The sequence below is a fragment of the Rissa tridactyla genome, chromosome 1 (assembly GCF_028500815.1).
Source record: "Rissa tridactyla isolate bRisTri1 chromosome 1, bRisTri1.patW.cur.20221130, whole genome shotgun sequence".
Classification (NCBI taxonomy): Eukaryota; Metazoa; Chordata; class Aves; order Charadriiformes; family Laridae; genus Rissa; species Rissa tridactyla.
The window spans coordinates 31,855,095-31,872,508 of NC_071466.1; the positions used below are offsets into that span (position 1 = coordinate 31,855,095).

A 17,414-nucleotide genomic window follows, 5' to 3' on the forward strand; every position below is an offset into this window, starting at 1 on the left:
AGGATGGCATACTGGAGGGTTAGGACCAAGAAAACAGCATTTGCTTTGAAACTAAACCTAGAAAAAGTTTTTTAGGAGGATAACAGCACTTATACATGCCTCTACTAGACAGAGATACACAATATGTGATTTCTTGTCATTATTGCTTAGCATGCTGCTTTTGCAACATACAATGATCTATGTGCTAATGAACTATGTTCACCAGTATTAGGGGTATTGCCTCATTTATTCTTACCTTTTCTTTCTAGGGGAAGCTATGCCAGTCACTAAAAAGCCTGGGAGCACAGTGATTGCTGGTTCTATAAATGCACAGGGCTCAGTTCTTGTTAATGCAACTCATGTTGGTAATGATACCACTCTAGCACAAATCGTGAAATTGGTGGAAGAAGCTCAAATGTCAAAGGTAAAAATAATAGAAAAGAAAAAATTATTCACAGATTTTGATTATATAAGAAAAAGATTCTATATTTTTATATATTTCCTTGTTCAACAAACTGTGTGTTTTCCAGACTTCAAAAAAGAATCAGATGAGGAATATTAGATATTTTCATGAACTCTACATACTTAATGTGTTTTGATCACAAACATACAAATACATTTTTTTCTTTTTTATAGGCACCCATCCAGCAACTGGCAGATAAGTTTAGTGGATATTTTGTTCCATTTATCATCATCGTTTCAACAGTGACATTGATAGCATGGATTACAATTGGTTTTATAAATTTTGATATTATTCAAAAATATTTTCCTGTAAGTAATTTCATTAAGAGTTGAATTTTGGTATTAGGATATCTTCCAGTGTAATTAACATACCTTCTGTGTGTAGGGTTTGACGTTGCAACTTGGCAAATACTTTTATATAATGTGGTGTTTTCTACACAGAACAGACAATTACACCAATTAAAATGTTCTGCATGGGGTTCCTAAAAATTGTAATTATTGGCAGTCTTTCTGGATAAATATGATCTATAGCTGCATTGCAAGGAGCTGAGCCATTCCTATATTGCCTGTTATTTTTTTGGGCATCCTTGTTACTGATGGCAGATAGTGGGTTTGGCTTTAGAAAGAAGATGAGCTTCTGTTATATTTAGGAGGTGTACATGCTATGCTCAGCAACGGTGGGGATCTGTGTACCTGGAAATAGGGTTCTCCTTTGCTAAGCTATAAAGGAAAAGCCAGCAAATTATGTTGTCATCTGGGAGCCTGAGAGCAGAGCCAAGTGTATGTGTGCTTGACCATAAAAAAAGCCAGAAAATACTGCTATAAACAATTCATAACATTGACCTTTCTCTGCCATAACAGTAACAATAATAGGTTGCTTTCCTGTACTGGAGGTTTCAGGTAAATGTATTTTTTGAAATGGATATGATTGATTGTACAGATATGTTATCTTCTATCAGCAGTCATAATCTCTTTCCTCTTTTTTTTTTTCCCCTCTCTTTCCTCTTCTTGCAGAATCAGAACAAACACGTTTCAAAAACTGAACTAATACTGAGGTTTGCATTTCAAACCTCAATCACTGTGCTGAGCATTGCATGCCCCTGTTCTTTAGGCTTGGCTACCCCCACGGCTGTGATGGTGGGCACAGGAGTTGCCGCACAGAATGGTATTCTCATCAAAGGTGGAAAACCCCTGGAAATGGCACACAAGGTTAATAGTTCTTTCTGTACTTTTGTAGCTTACCCTGCTGTTGCTACATGAGATATAATTTCCCAGGAAATTCTGCTGGTCCAGAAAAAGACTGCAGAATATTGTTTCTTTGGGTTTTTTTCTCTATTGGTTGTTGCTCATTAAGGTAAAGAAGACAGATCTGACCTTCTTTCTTCAAAGTAGTCACAGCAAAGTGTTGAAAGCCAACAGTTGCTGCAGTCTTATGCCAGTGAGGCTGCTAATCTTCTGCACGACCTCAGAGGTTTCTGACTTTTGCACTCTCTTTACCTCTTCTGTGAAAGAGCCCAATAATCCAGTGTTTTCCTTCTTTCCTCAGAGGGCTGTTGTGAAACGCATATTGTTCATGATCAGTAGTTTACAATGTGGGATTGTAAGAGAAAACCAGAATGATTTGAAGTGCTTTTAGTGTATAGAAAGAAGATGGAAGGGAGGCAGGAAGAGCCCTTCAAAGACAGAAAAATGATGAAAAGAGGAGGAGGAGATAGAAGGACAAGGAGGTTTGGTATGTCCACAGCTAGTGAAAAGAATATGAGTTCAAACCATGCTGTGGTAGACTGGATTAGACATAGGCAGACCATTTTAAGTGAAAAGAATGGTAAAAATAAGTTAATCAGACTGATAATTCTTGTTCTTATTGGGTATTACAAAGCATGGACCAGAAGTTTTTCCAAGGCTCTGCAAAAATAAAAGAATGACTCCTAAGTAGTGTCAGGACTTTTTACCTTTTGAATTGAAGTGAGGCTAGGGTCAGGGCTTGGCAAATTAAGCGACCTGTTGGATTCTGCAAGGTTGGCAGGTTGGAATAGCTGGGAATGGAAATAGTGCCTACTTTGTTGAGTTTTTTTGGTTCCTGTGTTTCTCTATGCCAAGTTTATTTCCAGGATTAGAATTGACTTCAGCTTTGGTTTTCAGTGTATGTGGGGCTGTGTTTTTTGGTTCATTCCTGATTCCTCAAGACGCATTGGGCTGGATAACAAGTGATTGTTGAATTTAGCGAACAGCATGAGGTTGGGTTTGGTTAGGTTATTGTTTCTGAAACTTGTTGCAGCTTCTTGCACTCTTCCCACCTGCTCGTATCCCCAGATAACTTCCTGAGTCCTCTTTCTTCAGTGCTGTTGTTAAGTGTTTCAAACAGGATTTGTAGAAGCCCTCCTGAATCATATACCTCATGGTAAAAGTGATTCAGGTGCCATTATCCGAATCCTGCATGTGAATACATACATGCACGCACAACAGACAGTACAAGTCCTGCAATGACTCTGTTGTCTGAGATCCTGGATATAGATACAGGATGATGTTGAAGCTTCGGTGAAATCACTGTATGGGGAATGAATAAGAAAGCTTAGGGAGACCTCCTGTACAGATAGTTCAAGGTACATACAGAAATCCCTAATTTTGTAGATTTATTCTGTCTTGGTGTGGATATAGTCAACTCCTTCTTAAGGTCTTGCCTGTATTTATGTGCCCAAAGCATATGAGCATCCCTATGCTCACAGGGCTTAGGCAGTAACTCTGTTTTATTTCTTGCAGATCAAGACTGTGATGTTTGATAAAACGGGTACCATCACCTGTGGAGTTCCTAAAGTCATGAGGGTGCTTTTGCTGGGAGACACGGCTGTGCTCTCTCTGAAGAAGGTACTGGCGGTGGTTGGCACTGCAGAAGCCAGCAGCGAGCATCCTTTAGGAGTGGCAGTCACTAAATATTGCAGAGAGGTACTTAGCCTTCCTATTTCGTCTAAGGCCTGAAGGGATCTGTGCAAATGCAGCAACGTTGTATAAAATGAGCAAGTCCCAGAGGGACAGGCCTGCCTGAAGAGTAACAGGCTGGAAAACTGGCAGAGATTACGATTGTGCATCTTAATCTGGACGATACTAGGAGGCATATTCTAAGCTTTGCTTTTCTGGTAATGCTGTGGAGTTCTCAAGCAAGATCTTACAAAGTTTTTCTTGAACGAGTGGGAAAACAAGGATTGTGGAATATGTGCAGGAGGAATAGTTATGCTTAAATCGCATTGTGAAGCAAATGTGTGTGGTGACATTTCATATGTTACCTGACTGTAGTCACTTCTATTAATCACTTGCTTATAGATTGGGCAAAAAGCTTTAAAACCTGAATATTAAACTGTGATATTTGTGAATTTCACAAATTAATTAATAGATTACTCAAGTCTGCAAATTTTGCAAATCCTCAAAGGTCATTTATATATTGCATGTGTTCTTCAAATGTTTCAGGAAGAATGAAAGCACAAATAGTAACGAAAATAGGAAGCCTGGTTTAAATAAATAAGTTCTTTCTGCTAAGACAAGTCATTAATTGATTTATGGAAAAATTCATTGGCAAGAGTATATCAAACAGTGATAGATCTTTCAGTGGTAAAATTTGGAAGCTGATATATAAATTTAGAAGGAAAAAGAGAGTATGGGTAATGATTCAGTTGCTTCTCTCATATTTTACATTTTCTGTTTTCAAATTTATTTTAGTTCCCCAACACTTCTGTAGTCAACCTATGCACCAGTTATTACTGGATCATGGCTTATATGAATTGCAGTGCCATACTGTTTGCTAATATTCTTACCACCTGCCTTATCACCCCTTTGTTGTAAGAAGGTCACTGGAAGGTACATGTAATTCCAATTTACAGAGACAACCCAGAACAACTTGTTTATAAATGCGTATTTTCTCCATTCTTTTTGTAACTCATAGGGTCCTGGTAATCCCTTTTCTCATCTTGAAGGTGCTCACTGGCTTCTCTCTCTAACCCAACAGAAAGACCCAGTTTCTTTGTCATCCAGCCAGATCACTTCATGAATTAAATACAGTTTTTCACTGTACTTTTACATATATATAAAAGGCCTGATCCCCCACTGCCAGTTGTCTGTGAGGTTAATTAGAAGTTGCATCTTTTCAGAAGCTGTATGCCTTATTGTTATAGTATTTCTCTTTAGTTCCTAGTCTTGGCTGAAGTCGTGAACCACTGATGTAACTTCTTTGTCCTTGGACTACCAGGAAAAGCTGTCCTTTATGGTTTGCTGCTCCCAGGGCTGAGCCCTGGATGTGATCTGTATGGCTGCCCCTTTGAGTCTAAACCACAGCATGTCCAGAATATTCTTATTTTTAGTCCTGCACTACTGATAGGCCATGCTGATTTTCTTCCAGTCAGTCATTGTCAAGAGGAGGAATGAGGCCTCTATTCCACAGGAGTTATCTAATATCTGTACCCGATGTGGGCAGCACAGACTGATGATGAACTCTGGTTACGTCCGCAGGAGCTTGGCACTCAGAGCCTGGGATACTGCACTGACTTCCAGGCAGTCCCGGGCTGTGGCATCAGCTGCCAAGTTGGAGGTGTTGAGGCTGTCCTGGGCATGGCCGAGGAGGAACTCGATAAGCTGGACGCTAACAGGAGGAGGAACGGCAATGCTGCTCTGGGAGATAACGAGCTGATCCCACTCTCCGAATCCCATGGTATGTCTGCCCCCGAACTGACCACCCGTCACAATGAGAAGGGTAATGAATCAACTGTGCTGACCACTGTAAAGCAATCCCATAGGACTAGGATCAACAGAAAGATGGATTTATGGCAGAAGGAGACAAAGAACATGAGGGACAAAAATGCACCTTAACAAAAATTGAAGCTTTCTATTTCTCCTACTCTCAATCTCTCTGCAATTCAGAAACCTAAATAAGAATTTAGATGCTACAATGATGTGTACTCGAAAAGTTGATGCAATACATAAGCAAGAAGGCATATCCAGCAGTGTCTTTTTTTGGAGAGAAGAATGGTCCAGCAGAGAGCGAAGTTTGCCAATTAGCATTGTATTATATTAGAGCAGTTACCTTTAACATATGTTATCTTACTGATGCATTCTATATCCTACCCTTTAGTTCCATATTAACTTGTACCCTCTGTTTTCTGTTCACAGATCTCTCAAGGCATTTACTTTAAAAAAAAATCCATTCAGCAGATGCACAATAGTGTGTGTTATATCTGCAACACAAGTTTCAGTGCCTAATATTTTTGATTAGGTCAATACATTTGGTTTTGTTTCAGGCTCTGTGAAAGCCACTTTGCTCTTTTGTAGTGTAGGAAAGAAAGAAAAAGTATTTAAAGCCTTCCTTGAGAAGCTCATCAGTTCTCTTTAGAAGACTGTGGCTCTCCTGACCTTTTTGAGAAAGCTATTAGAAGAATTAAATAAAATAAGAACTTTAATAATCAGAACTGTGCCATTTATGAATGGTGTTAATGTAATATTTTCTCACCTGCTTCATACAGCTCTTGTAAAGTTGGATTGAATTCATAATGAGGTGCTCTACATACTGTTTCATTGTTTGTTAGAACAAAACTACTTTTTTCTTACCAGAAATAGCCTTTAGATTTGAAAGAAGTCATTAGTTGTGAGAACAAAGCAGCATGGCATTTATGAAATGTGCATACTGCACTTACACAGAAAAACAATGCCAACTGTCAAAGGCAAATACAGGCAAATACTTCCATGAAGTTCATGACGCAGTTCTGCGTATAAACAGGCACAGATTGAGTCTTGAAGGATAAGTTTTATGAGGCAGTCTTCAGGTAATGCCTACGCATTTGTGTTTGGCCATGACAACAGCACTTCAACAAAACTAATTCTGTTTGTGTCTTGGGTGTGACCATTGCCAGTCTGAAACACACACACACACACACACAAAATTAGGAAAACCTCTTCAGAATTTCTTTCTATAGCTAATGCAGCCTGACATTGCCATCCCCAAATATCTCTGGCTTGTGTTTGCTATTTTTCAGTTGATCATTTTTCTTTTTTTTTATGCACAAAGGTCCATCAGCTTCTCATAGATACTCGGTGTTGATTGGAAATCGTGAGTGGATGCGACGCAATGGCTTGCATATTGCAAATGACGTAAATGATGCAATGACAGACCATGAAACAAAAGGACAAACTGCCATACTAGTGGCTATAGATGGTAACTGCCATTCTTTGGAGTGATTTAATACATATCAGTTGATCCTACCATGGAATGGATAAAAACAAACTCTGGAGCAATTGATCTGTGGCTTAGTGTCAAGAAACTACTAATCTTTTAGTGCAGAACTGCAAAGTATCAAGGTCTTCCTAAAAGAAGCTTTCACCTCAGAACAGTGTTTATAAGATTTTGTTGGGTAGTTTTTAATTTAAATATTAATTTCTGAACCTCCTGTTGTCTAGGACTGTTGTTTGGAAGAGCAGTGTCAGTGCAGTGCCATGTCCCATCCTGACTTTACATCACTTAAGGATCACAAGCCAACCTATTGCACCACTGGTTTCAAAACATTTCATGAATACACATGATGATTCATTAGGTCATTCAAGTGTAATAGATTAGACTGAGTTTTGCCAGAGGGGTTCTGTTCTGTGCTACACAGAAAGAGATCCCAGACAATACCTTAATATGAAAAACTGCTATAGCAGTGATAGATTGCCAGTATATCTGTGATCTTGAAATGGGGTCTCTGATTCAATTACTGAATAAACATTCTTGGTGCTCCTCCATAGCAATTTTGGGAAGGTTTGCATGTCTCAGCCTGGCTCCATCAGCAGTCCAGGAAAATCAAGTGCCCTTAACATGGAAATAAGGGCTCTGATCTACAGCTGGCGTTCCTATCACTGCTAGGGATAGCAAATAGAGATACAGGGGCGCAAAACCTACTTAAGTCCTTACTTTTGGAAGGTAACATGCAATGATAAACCAATGTGATATTTTTGTAAGTCCCATGAAGGAAACGTGGATGCACCGTTGAGTCAATGGTTTGGATGGCAGGTGCAACATTTCTATATGAAAGTAATTGATTATAATAGAGATCCAACCCAGACAGATTAGGGGACATAAACCCAGATACTGTACCTGCTTTCTTCTGGTGGAGTGGCTTCAGTATCTGACCTGGGCTTAAATACCAACACTTTCTCTGTCCCACTATTGTATTTGTCCATACCATCAAACCCAGAAGTTGGGCATATTTAAAAGCTACCCTCCTCTTCTCCACTTCCTCCTTGTCTCTAAATATCAAAGGTGTTTGTTGTTTGATCTGAAACGGATAAATGAGAAAAGTGTGTGTGTGTGTATGAAAGAGACCATAGCTTAGAAAACTCTAGACAATTGTTCAGGCTTATGCCCAGAATGTGTTATTTCACAAGCCGCCATGGTGTGATGGAAGGGAAGTCCTGTTCTCTTGCTGCCACTTTGCCTCTCACAGTTCTCTCTAACAGACAATGTTTCCTTGTGCAGGCGTTTTGTGTGGAATGATCGCAGTAGCAGACACTGTCAAGCAGGAGGCAGCCCTTGCTGTGCACACGCTGAAAAACATGGGAATAGATGTGGTGCTGATAACGGGAGACAACAGAAAAACTGCGAAAGCCATTGCCACTCAGGTATCTGCTTCTTTGCGTTTCAAAAAAAACCCCGAAAACATGATGAGGTTCTAAACTCTGCTTACCCCAGTGAATTTGGAGCAGGAACTGAGGTTCCCTGGATATGATAAATGAAGACTGTTCTTGAATTGGACTGAAAATTGGGCCAGGTACAATGGCATAGTAAAGGCCAGTGGCTGCATTAAGATCCCACTGAAGACTTCTTCAGTCAGTACTTCTCCAGAGGTACAGAGTTTCTTGCAGTAATTAGTCTGTTGCTGAACTGAAGCCTTCTGCTTCCCTTCACTGAAGGGCAGTTGTGCTTGGTTAGTGACGAAGAAGAGTTCTTTAAGGTCCAGTCCTGTTCCAAATAAGGGAAATGGGAACTTCTAATTATCTTTAAGGGAAATATAGTATTAACAATAAGAATTATTGTTAAGAAGCTTAGCAGTCTAAAAAAGGTTGGGTTTATATGAGATTTCCTTAATCTCAAACTATAAATGTTGCTCCAGAGACAAACCAAATTCTCACTCAACCTTGTGACATTTCCACTCTCTCCATCTTCATTTCCCTCTTTCCCTTTGCATCAGTCTACTTCTAATCTACCGTGTGCCACCTTCCTTTCCTAAGGTATCTCACCACGCAGCTAACTCAGCCAGCACTGGGGTATGTATGTTCTTGTATGTTGTGTGGTCTGTTTTCATTGTTCTGTTCACTGTTCTCAGTGTGATGCTTTAATCCTTCCCCTATTTTGATTCACGCTTTCACTTTTGTGTTCAATTGTGGTAAAGCACTTTCCCACCCCACGTTTCTTTGTTAAGAGAAGTCTTTCAGAAACAACCTTTGATTTACGGTTCCAGGCACTCAAGTGAAGTTTTCAAACAAGGTTAGTCTGTGCCAACCTACGTTTTCATAGAATTTTTGGCACTGACTTCCTTTCCAATGTAAAAGTGGTAAGCCAGTCCTAAAAACTTTTAAAAATGTTACTTTTTGAAAGTTTAAAAGAGAGCTTCTACCTTGTGTGGTGAAAAGCTGATCTCTGCCTGGTGATGGAGCCAAACCAGGGACATTATCCCAGCTCTCTTTAGTACACCCACTTGTTTTTCAACTACATCACTAAAGCCATTCCTAGCAACTCCATATTAGTTGAGATGTGGATGGGTACAATTGTTTAGCCAGCCATTTGTTTTATTTTCATAGTTTCCCTGAGACTTGAACACACTTGTGTTTCTGTGTTTTCCCTAGTGTAACTGCCTGATTGGACATGGTTTCTGTGTTGCATTTCACTGAAACCTTTATTAGTGCATCACGCAGCATGATTATCTGAAAACTGGCTCTTTTAACCATCAAACCTTTATTTCCAGGGCAGCAGAGCTTCAGAAGCCCTGTGGGACATGACACTAAGGGCAGAGCATGGTTTGCCAGCAGCATTGCAGTAAAGGTGGAAGGGGCTGTAGTCAGGCCCTTTCTTATGCCAAAGGCATGTTGCTCTTCAGCTTTCTGTGCAGCTTGCAAGTGTTGCCTCCACCGGAATCAGTTTGATTGATCTTCCTTTGTTTCTCCTTCACCCAGAACGGCAAATGGCTCTTCCTTTTAGCATAAAGCATATCACTAACCAGGTATGTTTCTTTCTTTGTACATAGGTTGGGATCAAAAAAGTCTTTGCTGAGGTTCTTCCTTCTCACAAGGTTGCCAAGGTCCAGGAGCTCCAAAATGGGAGGAGGAAGGTTGCGATGGTTGGCGATGGAGTCAATGATTCCCCTGCACTAGCCAGGGCCGACGTTGGAATTGCAATTGGAACGGGTACCGACGTTGCCATTGAAGCAGCAGATGTTGTTCTTATCCGAGTGAGCACTACAGTTCTGACTTGTCCTCTTTTTATCACTGACACTTCTTTTTTTGGTTTGGTATTCTGAAGACTGCATGTGGAAAACTTTCAATGCTCTTCTGTCTTGCAGAATGACTTGCTGGATGTAGTTGCCAGTATTCACTTATCAAAGAGAACAGTTCGAAGAATACGAATAAATCTGATTCTTGCCTTAATTTATAATCTGCTCGGAATACCCATAGCAGCAGGTATGTGACTGTCATATCTCGCCCAGCTTGTCGAAGACAGCAGCACAGTTGAGCTCTGTGGTGTTTCTTGCAGGATTTCCTGCTCAAGAAACCAAAGAGAGATTCCTAGAGTATTTAAAACTTGGCGGAAGAAGAACAAAATAAATACTTTCTTTTTTTTTTTAATGGTGTAGAAAAAAATCTTTTTTTTCCCAAGTTTTAAACTCATACGAATAAATTCTTATATGATGAAATTAAAACCATGCTCTTATTTCACACAGCAGTACTTGGGGATTAGTTTCTGTATATTCAAACCTAGCTCTAATCAGAGATATCATCCCACTTCAGGGTGTTCCCTCTTCTATTCACCCTGAATCATACATTTTCTCTCCTACTACTTGCATCTCTCTGCTTCTGTCGGATATCTTCTTATGCTCCAAATTCCTCCCTGAAACTTACTTCAAACATTCCTCTTTTTCTTCCTGAGTAACTTCTCCCTCCTTTGCCTGGACTATTGCCTTGTCTTTCTGTTGCTTCTGCTTTGTTTCATATGTGCAGAGTAGCTGGAAGGGACAAATAGTCTTACCTTGTGGCCGCAGTGTTGTAACTGAATTGGTGCAAAGGTCATCCCTTGCAACGCGAGAGACATATTTAAAAATAAGTGAGTAAATATATATCAGTCTAGTAGTGTTCATGGAGGTCTCAGCAAGTCATGTTGTAGAACTGCTGATGTGTTCTATGATACGCAGGGACAGAAACGTCTGTATTGGGAGAGGCACCTCTGGCTGATGTCTGTATGTTGTTTTGCTAGGTGTGTTCATGCCTGTTGGCCTCGTGCTTCAGCCTTGGATGGGATCAGCTGCAATGGCAGCTTCTTCTGTGTCTGTCGTGCTGTCTTCCTTGCAGCTCAAATGGCAAGTAGTCTTATACTAATCAACTGGGGAACCGTAGGCAGCACTGCTGCTGGGACTCAAGTGAGATGTTACTTTGGGCTACGTATACCTAAAAGTACCAGACAGTCCTTTAGCTTGGGGTTCTTGTAGTAGGGGCTCCAGAATTGGACACAGTACTCCAGGTGGGGTCTCACAAGAGTGGAGTAGAGGGGGAGAATCACCTCCCTCAACCTGCTGGCCACGCTTCTCCCGATGCAGCCCAGGATACGATTGGCTTTCTGGGCTGCTAGTGCACACTGACGGCTCACTTTGAGCCTCTCGTCCACCAGCACCCCCAAGTCCTTTTCTTCAGGGCTGCTCTCAAGCCAGGCACTGCCCAGCCTATATTGGTGCTTGGGATTGCCCCGACCCAGATGGAGGATCCTGCACTTGGTCTTGTTGAACTTCATGAGGTTGGCATGGGCCCACCTCTCCAGCCTGTCAAGGTCCCTCTGGATGGCATCTCTTCCCTCCAGCGTGTCAGCTGCCCCACACAACTTGGTGTCATTGGCAAAATTGCTGAGGGTGCACTCTATGTCACTGTCCATGGAGTGCACCCTCACTTTGGGTTGTTCTGTCAGCAACTTTGGGCTGTTCTGTCTAATCCTTTGCTCCAAAAGAGAGAGATGTCACTATTATGAACACACCTGGACTAAGACTGTCCTGAGCATTCTTTAACTAGCAGCTAAAAGTGTGACTGGATGCCACCTGGGCACCTGTGTTGGAGATCTAGTTCAATACCAAGTGAGGTAATGATCAGCTATGGTTTTGCTGTGAATATCAAATGAACAAATCATTCAAAAGACAGTTCTCTGTAATGTAGGAGTAGATGTTTTTTTAAAGACTTGTACCTGGTTTTAATTTTTGTCTATTTAATTTAGCCAGAGAGAAACAGAGAAGCAGTGTATTTATTCTTTTGAACCTTGCTACAAATAAAGTATCTTGCTCAATTTTTTGGAAGCAAACCAATTTCTCAACTATAACAAGATTTTTCAAATTCTATTGATTTTTTATGCTACATTTTTTGGGTGCCATTTTTGGGTGCAGTTACAGTGGACCTGTTTTTAACAGCATTGTAAGCAAACATCTTTCAAAAATAAGACGTTTTATGGTGTCTGAAATTAGTCCAAGCCTTCAAATATTTCTACTGTAGCTGGGGTCTTTTGTAGTGTATGGTATAGTACAGTACAGTGTAAACCTATGTAGGAAATCTGTTTCTGCCTCATGGTTTTGACTCTGCAAATGCTCAATGAGACCGCAACCTAAAATAAAAACTACGTATGTGCTCATGGCAGCCCTACCACTTCGGGGTTTTCATCCTAAAAACTTTCCGTGTGGAGTTATCCAAAGGATGAGAAATTTCCACAAAGCGATTCCTTTATTCTCCAATTCTTTTGATCTTGTGCCGATTACATCAAGTATCGGACACCATTGTGGTTAGATATTGAGAACCCCCCAAAACATATGGAAGACTAATGGAAGCTGTACTACAGTATACTCTTTCTTGAAGCTTCACGTCAGCTGAATGGAATTTCAGATTCCAAAGAACATGATAATACATACATGTGAAGACCATCCATACTTGCCATCGCTGGGCTTTTTTTGACCTTGAATATATTGAATCAGAAAGTGATTTTTGGGTCCTCAAGTCCATTCCCCTGAAATTCTCTCCTACAAACCCTTTCATAATTCAGAAAGCTTATAATCTTTCTGCGAGAATCTCAGTTTGAGAGTCACTCTCTTTTACTATTGAACTGTCTTAATGCCACGGGACCAGTACTCTTAGCCATTAATGTTGTGTCTGGAGTTCAGGTAATATATAGTTTGTCAAAAGTTTCTGATTTGTTCTAATGCTGAAGATCCTTCTATACATTGACCGCTTGGTACTAAACATATTTTCTCTTTCTCTCCTTAGTTATAAGAAGCCAGACACAGAAAGTTATGAAGCACAAGCTCAAGGCCGCATGAAGCCGCTTACTCCTTCCCAAATCAGTGTTCATATTGGAATGGATGATAGGAGGAGGGATTCATCCAGACCGGCTCCTTGGGATCAGATTAGCCAAGTGTCTCTCTCTTCCTTGACTTCAGACAAGCTGCCAAGACGTAATGGTTTTGTTGAGGAGGAAGGGGACAAGTGGTCATTGCTCATGAATGGAGAAGATGAAGAACAGTACATCTGAAGCACTGTATTCTCAGTACAGGAGGAAATGTTCCTCCTCACCAGTGAAGGGAGGGACTGACTTATGTCATCAAGAGCTTCAAGGTTGTAAGTGAAGTCATTCCTTCAGCTCACAAAACAACTGCAACTCAGATCCACGTTGGGTTGTGTGGATTGTGGATTTTTTTCAGGTCACCAGTTATTTCTAGTCGTGGAAAGAATCTGTGGCTCTATAATGAACTGGCTCCTTTGCACACAGCAATTAGTGAAATAATGTAAAGTTATAATTTTCAGAGTCTAAAAGAGTTTCTGTCTTCTAGACTGTTTGCTAGGCACCAAATTTCATACTTTTCAGTCTTTCTAACTTAATTCTTTCAAGAGCACATGAAGCAAAAGTACTTTCAGGACTGCCAAATCCTAATTTCGGTGTCCAAGTGAAAATAGCCATAGCATAAGGAGCTCTGTGGTCAGAGGCTGTATTTTTACACAGAATCCTAACTAGTCACATCACTGTGAGAGCACTTTGTATTTAGGATTCATGTGTGTCTCCTTGGACCAAAAATGCTTTGGTGTTTCACTGACTGTAATTCTCTGAAAGGTCTGTTTCAAAGATTTTTACTTGCTTTCAGGTATCGCATCCTTTTGATGCACATTTCCAGTGCTAAACTTGTTCTGTCATTCCCACTGCCCTCCTAGATTTTCTCTTTTGCTCCATAAGAGCTCTTTCCTTGCACAAGATATCCTCTATGAATTATTACTATGTTTACAGATATTCCTGTTTGGGACAAACTCCTTTAAGTCACCAGGAACTTTTCCGTTCCTATTGAAGTCCACAAAGGCAGAGCAATTCCTGGTCTAAGTTAGCATATAATTTTCCTGTGGATACCTTGCAGGACCCTGTGAAGCTCCTTGACAATTGGGCAGTTGTCTGTCTCTGAATTTACGCCAGTGTGAGTGAAGGTGGTATTTACCATGGTGTGACTGAGAGCAGAACTAGCACTGCTGTGACTCCAGCATGGCTGAATGGAGTGAGTTCATTGTGTAAGTTAACCCCAGCTTGCTGGAGCCAAAAGTTTAAATGGTAAAGGTGGAAAAACGTCCTTAAAATGCGGGGCTTCTGTTTGCTATCACATAAATAACCTTTTCTGACGACAGAAGGAGTCAAACTAAGAAGATTTGTAATAGCTTGAATTTGTGATGTAAATTTGTATTCATGTTTTGAATTGGTTTTAATTTCCCTCTTTGCTCTAGTTTCATGAGAAATCAAGGTGCTGAACAACCCTTTTTCCACTGTAACGTCTTTACCAAAGCTTGCAGTAACTTTATCACTGTGAATGTTAAATTCATCCCATAACACTTTTTAGTCAAAACAGTAGGAATCAATGGCTTTGATGCACTAAATCCAGTCCCAGGGTGCTGTGTTGCTCCACGGTGGGACTCTGAAGCAAGCGGATTGAAGTTTTATAGTGCAATCTAAAAAGTGAATGAACAGGAATTACTATGCTAAGCAATGTGAAATAACCACTTAGTTTTACTGACTTAAATACAGAAATGTTTCCAACATGGGTTCAAATCCTGCTCCTCCTAATGTAAAAATGAAAAGCAAGTCAGAGAGGAAAAGAACTGTGCTGAAAGCATGGAGCAGTTCTTCCTGTTCTCTCTTCCTCTTAGTATTATAATTGAGCTCTTAGAAACATTGACAGCGCTGTCTTAAATGTAAATACAAATCAGTTTTAAAACTGTAAAATCTTTTTACATGTGTAGAGATTACGGTCACAGCACACACACTTTTCAAGCATGCTGTAGGTTTCTATACATGTCCCTGTGGGGAAGATGCTCTGCTGTTTCACTGTTTTATGTTTTCTTACCAGTGCTTACAGTAAAAATACTGTGTTTTTAAAAAAAACCAAACCATCAAACAAACAAAGAACTTTGTGTCTTTGTTTTTCATTTTTTGGAGGGGTACAGCAAAAAAAAAGAGCATAAGCAGTGATTGCTGGATTGCTGGATACATGCGCACAAGAGAGATTTTGTGCTTCACTACTTTGTGATCTATTTCAGGCAGAATATACAGCAGGGAAAAGAAGAGACTGTTTTGTATTGTATACTGAGGCCGGTGAGGTTGCAAGTATGTTGAAAGGTGGAATTAGGATTCAAAATCATCTTGAGAAACTGGACATCATTGACAATCATTGCAAACAGGAAAGAGAGGAACTAAAAGTCAGCTTGGCAGAAAAAGGTCAGGTAGTTGGCTGGCATTCATTTGGCTGGCATTCATTTTGTGACCCATTGTAGCCATATAGTGACGCTGCAGAATGAACAGAAACTGCAGAGACCAGCTTCAGATTGCCGCGGAGACCAGCTTCAGGGCAGGTAAGACTGTGCTGGGGAAGGGATCTGCAGCGAAAAGGGCCGACGAAAAGCTCTTTTGGGGGCTTTTGGAAGCCGGCAAAAGCCCTCGGCCTGTGCTGAGGGCTGTCAGCTGGTGGGCGGGCTGCTGAGGGAGCCTGGGGCAGAGACAGCACCTCCCCCGGTTCATCAAGCCACCAGGTTATAAGAAGCCTCCGGGAGGGCAGGGACTAGTCTCTGGCCACAGAGCAACCAGTGCTTGCTCCAACTGACTGTCAAGTCACAAGGTGTCACTTGCGCGTAGAGATCCAGCCATGGTTGCTACCCGGTCGAAGGCTGCTGTTAAAAAAACTGTGGGCACCCAGACAGGGGCCCCATGCAAACATATGGGCGTCCAGGCCTCTGGCTGCAGAGTGCCGCAGCCTGGCACTCGCGATGGAGGGCAGCGGAGACAACACCTGTGTCAGATGTGAACAGGTAGATGATCTGCTCATTCTGGTGGCTGAGCTGAAGGGGGAAGTGGAGAGGCTGAGGAGTATCAGGGAATGTGAGAGGGAGAGTGACTGGTGGACCCCCTCCCTGAGAGAAAGGGAACAGGGTGAGGCCCCACACAAACCAGAGGACCCCCTCCCCTCTCGTCACCGGGCGATAGGAGGGGATCGCAGAGAAGAGGGGGAATGGAAACAGGTCCCTGCTCGGGGATCGCAGAGAAGAGGGGGAATGGAAACAGGTCCCTGCTCGGGGAAGCAGGCGAATCCCCTCCCGGGCCCTCCCACCTTCCCGGTTGCCCTTGCAGAACAGGTATGAAGCCCTGCAGGAGGAACTGGCTGTTGGAGAGGAGGATGATACACCCAGGCCAGAAATGTCAGAAAGACCAAGTCGCCGTGGACCCAGCGTCACAACTGGCTCCAAAAGGAAAAGCAGACGGGTCATTGTTGTGGGTGACTCTCTCCTGAGGGGGGCGGAGGGGCCAACATGCCGTCCTGACCCACTTCACAGGGAAGTCTGCTGCCTCCCTGGGGCACGGGTCAGGGATGCGTTGGACAAACTTCTGGCCCTAGTAAACTCCTCTGACTATTACCCCCTCTTAGTATTTCAGGTGGGTAGTGATGAAGTGGGTAGAAGGAGCCCAAAATTGATTAAAAGAGATTTTAGAGCCTTGGGGCGGCGGCTTAAGGGATCAGGAACTCAAGTTGTATTCTCCTCTATCCCTTCAGTGGCAATCACGAATGAGGAAATTAACAGGAAGAGGCAAAAGGGCAACTTGTGGCTCCAGGACTGGTGTTATCAGCAGGGCTTTGGGTTTTTGATCACAGGCTGCTATATGAGTCACCTGACCTGCTGGTGGCAGGTGGGAAGCACCTGTCCCAGAAGGGGAAAAGAATTTTGGGGCAGGATTTAGCAAGGCTCATTGACAGGGCTTTAAACTAGATGTGAGGGGGGAAGGGGAGATAACTGGGCCCATCAGGAATAAACCCAAGGGAGGCATGCCAGGGCTTGAAGGATGGTTGACTAGTGAGGACTCTCACTCTGCCATTTCATTTGAGAGAAGGGACAGACAATTAGAAATCATGGAAGCACCTGAGAGGGGTCTGGTGGGAAATGGGGCCCACACTCACAAAAAGGTGTTGGAATCGTTAGCACATCTGAAGTGCATCTATACCAATGCATGCAGTATGTGCAACAAACAGGGGGAGCTTGAAGCCATGATGCACTAGGAAAACTATGACATAGTGGCTATCTCAGAAACGTGGTGGGATGCCTCACACGACTGGAGTGCCACAATCGATGGCTACAAGCTCTTCAGGAGGGACAGACAGGAAAGGAGAGGCGATGGAGTGGCCCTGTGTGTTAGAGAATGCTAT

General features: G+C 42.0%; 1 protein-coding gene across 4 annotated transcripts in view; it reads left to right on the forward strand.

Moving 5' to 3' along the window:
• The window catches only part of ATP7B (ATPase copper transporting beta), a 47,021-nt gene extending 30,056 nt beyond the window's left edge, over positions 1-16,965 (forward strand). For 2 of the 4 annotated variants that reach the window (XM_054222768.1, XM_054222759.1), the window contains 10 exons: positions 249-403; positions 616-750; positions 1,456-1,650; positions 3,202-3,384; positions 4,939-5,137; positions 6,488-6,634; positions 7,934-8,076; positions 9,699-9,902; positions 10,014-10,131; positions 10,922-11,393. In XM_054222768.1, the coding sequence (XP_054078743.1) occupies positions 249-403; positions 616-750; positions 1,456-1,650; positions 3,202-3,384; positions 4,939-5,137; positions 6,488-6,634; positions 7,934-8,076; positions 9,699-9,902; positions 10,014-10,131; positions 10,922-11,043 (1,601 nt within the window). In that variant the 3' untranslated portion in view covers positions 11,044-11,393. Of the gene's footprint in view, positions 1-248; positions 404-615; positions 751-1,455; positions 1,651-3,201; positions 3,385-4,938; positions 5,138-6,487; positions 6,635-7,933; positions 8,077-9,698; positions 9,903-10,013; positions 10,132-10,597; positions 10,772-10,921; positions 11,394-12,957 lie in introns of those variants that run through there. The other 2 variants (XM_054222783.1, XM_054222776.1) reach the window with 2 other exon arrangements.
• Positions 16,966-17,414: the final 449 nt, after the last annotated feature.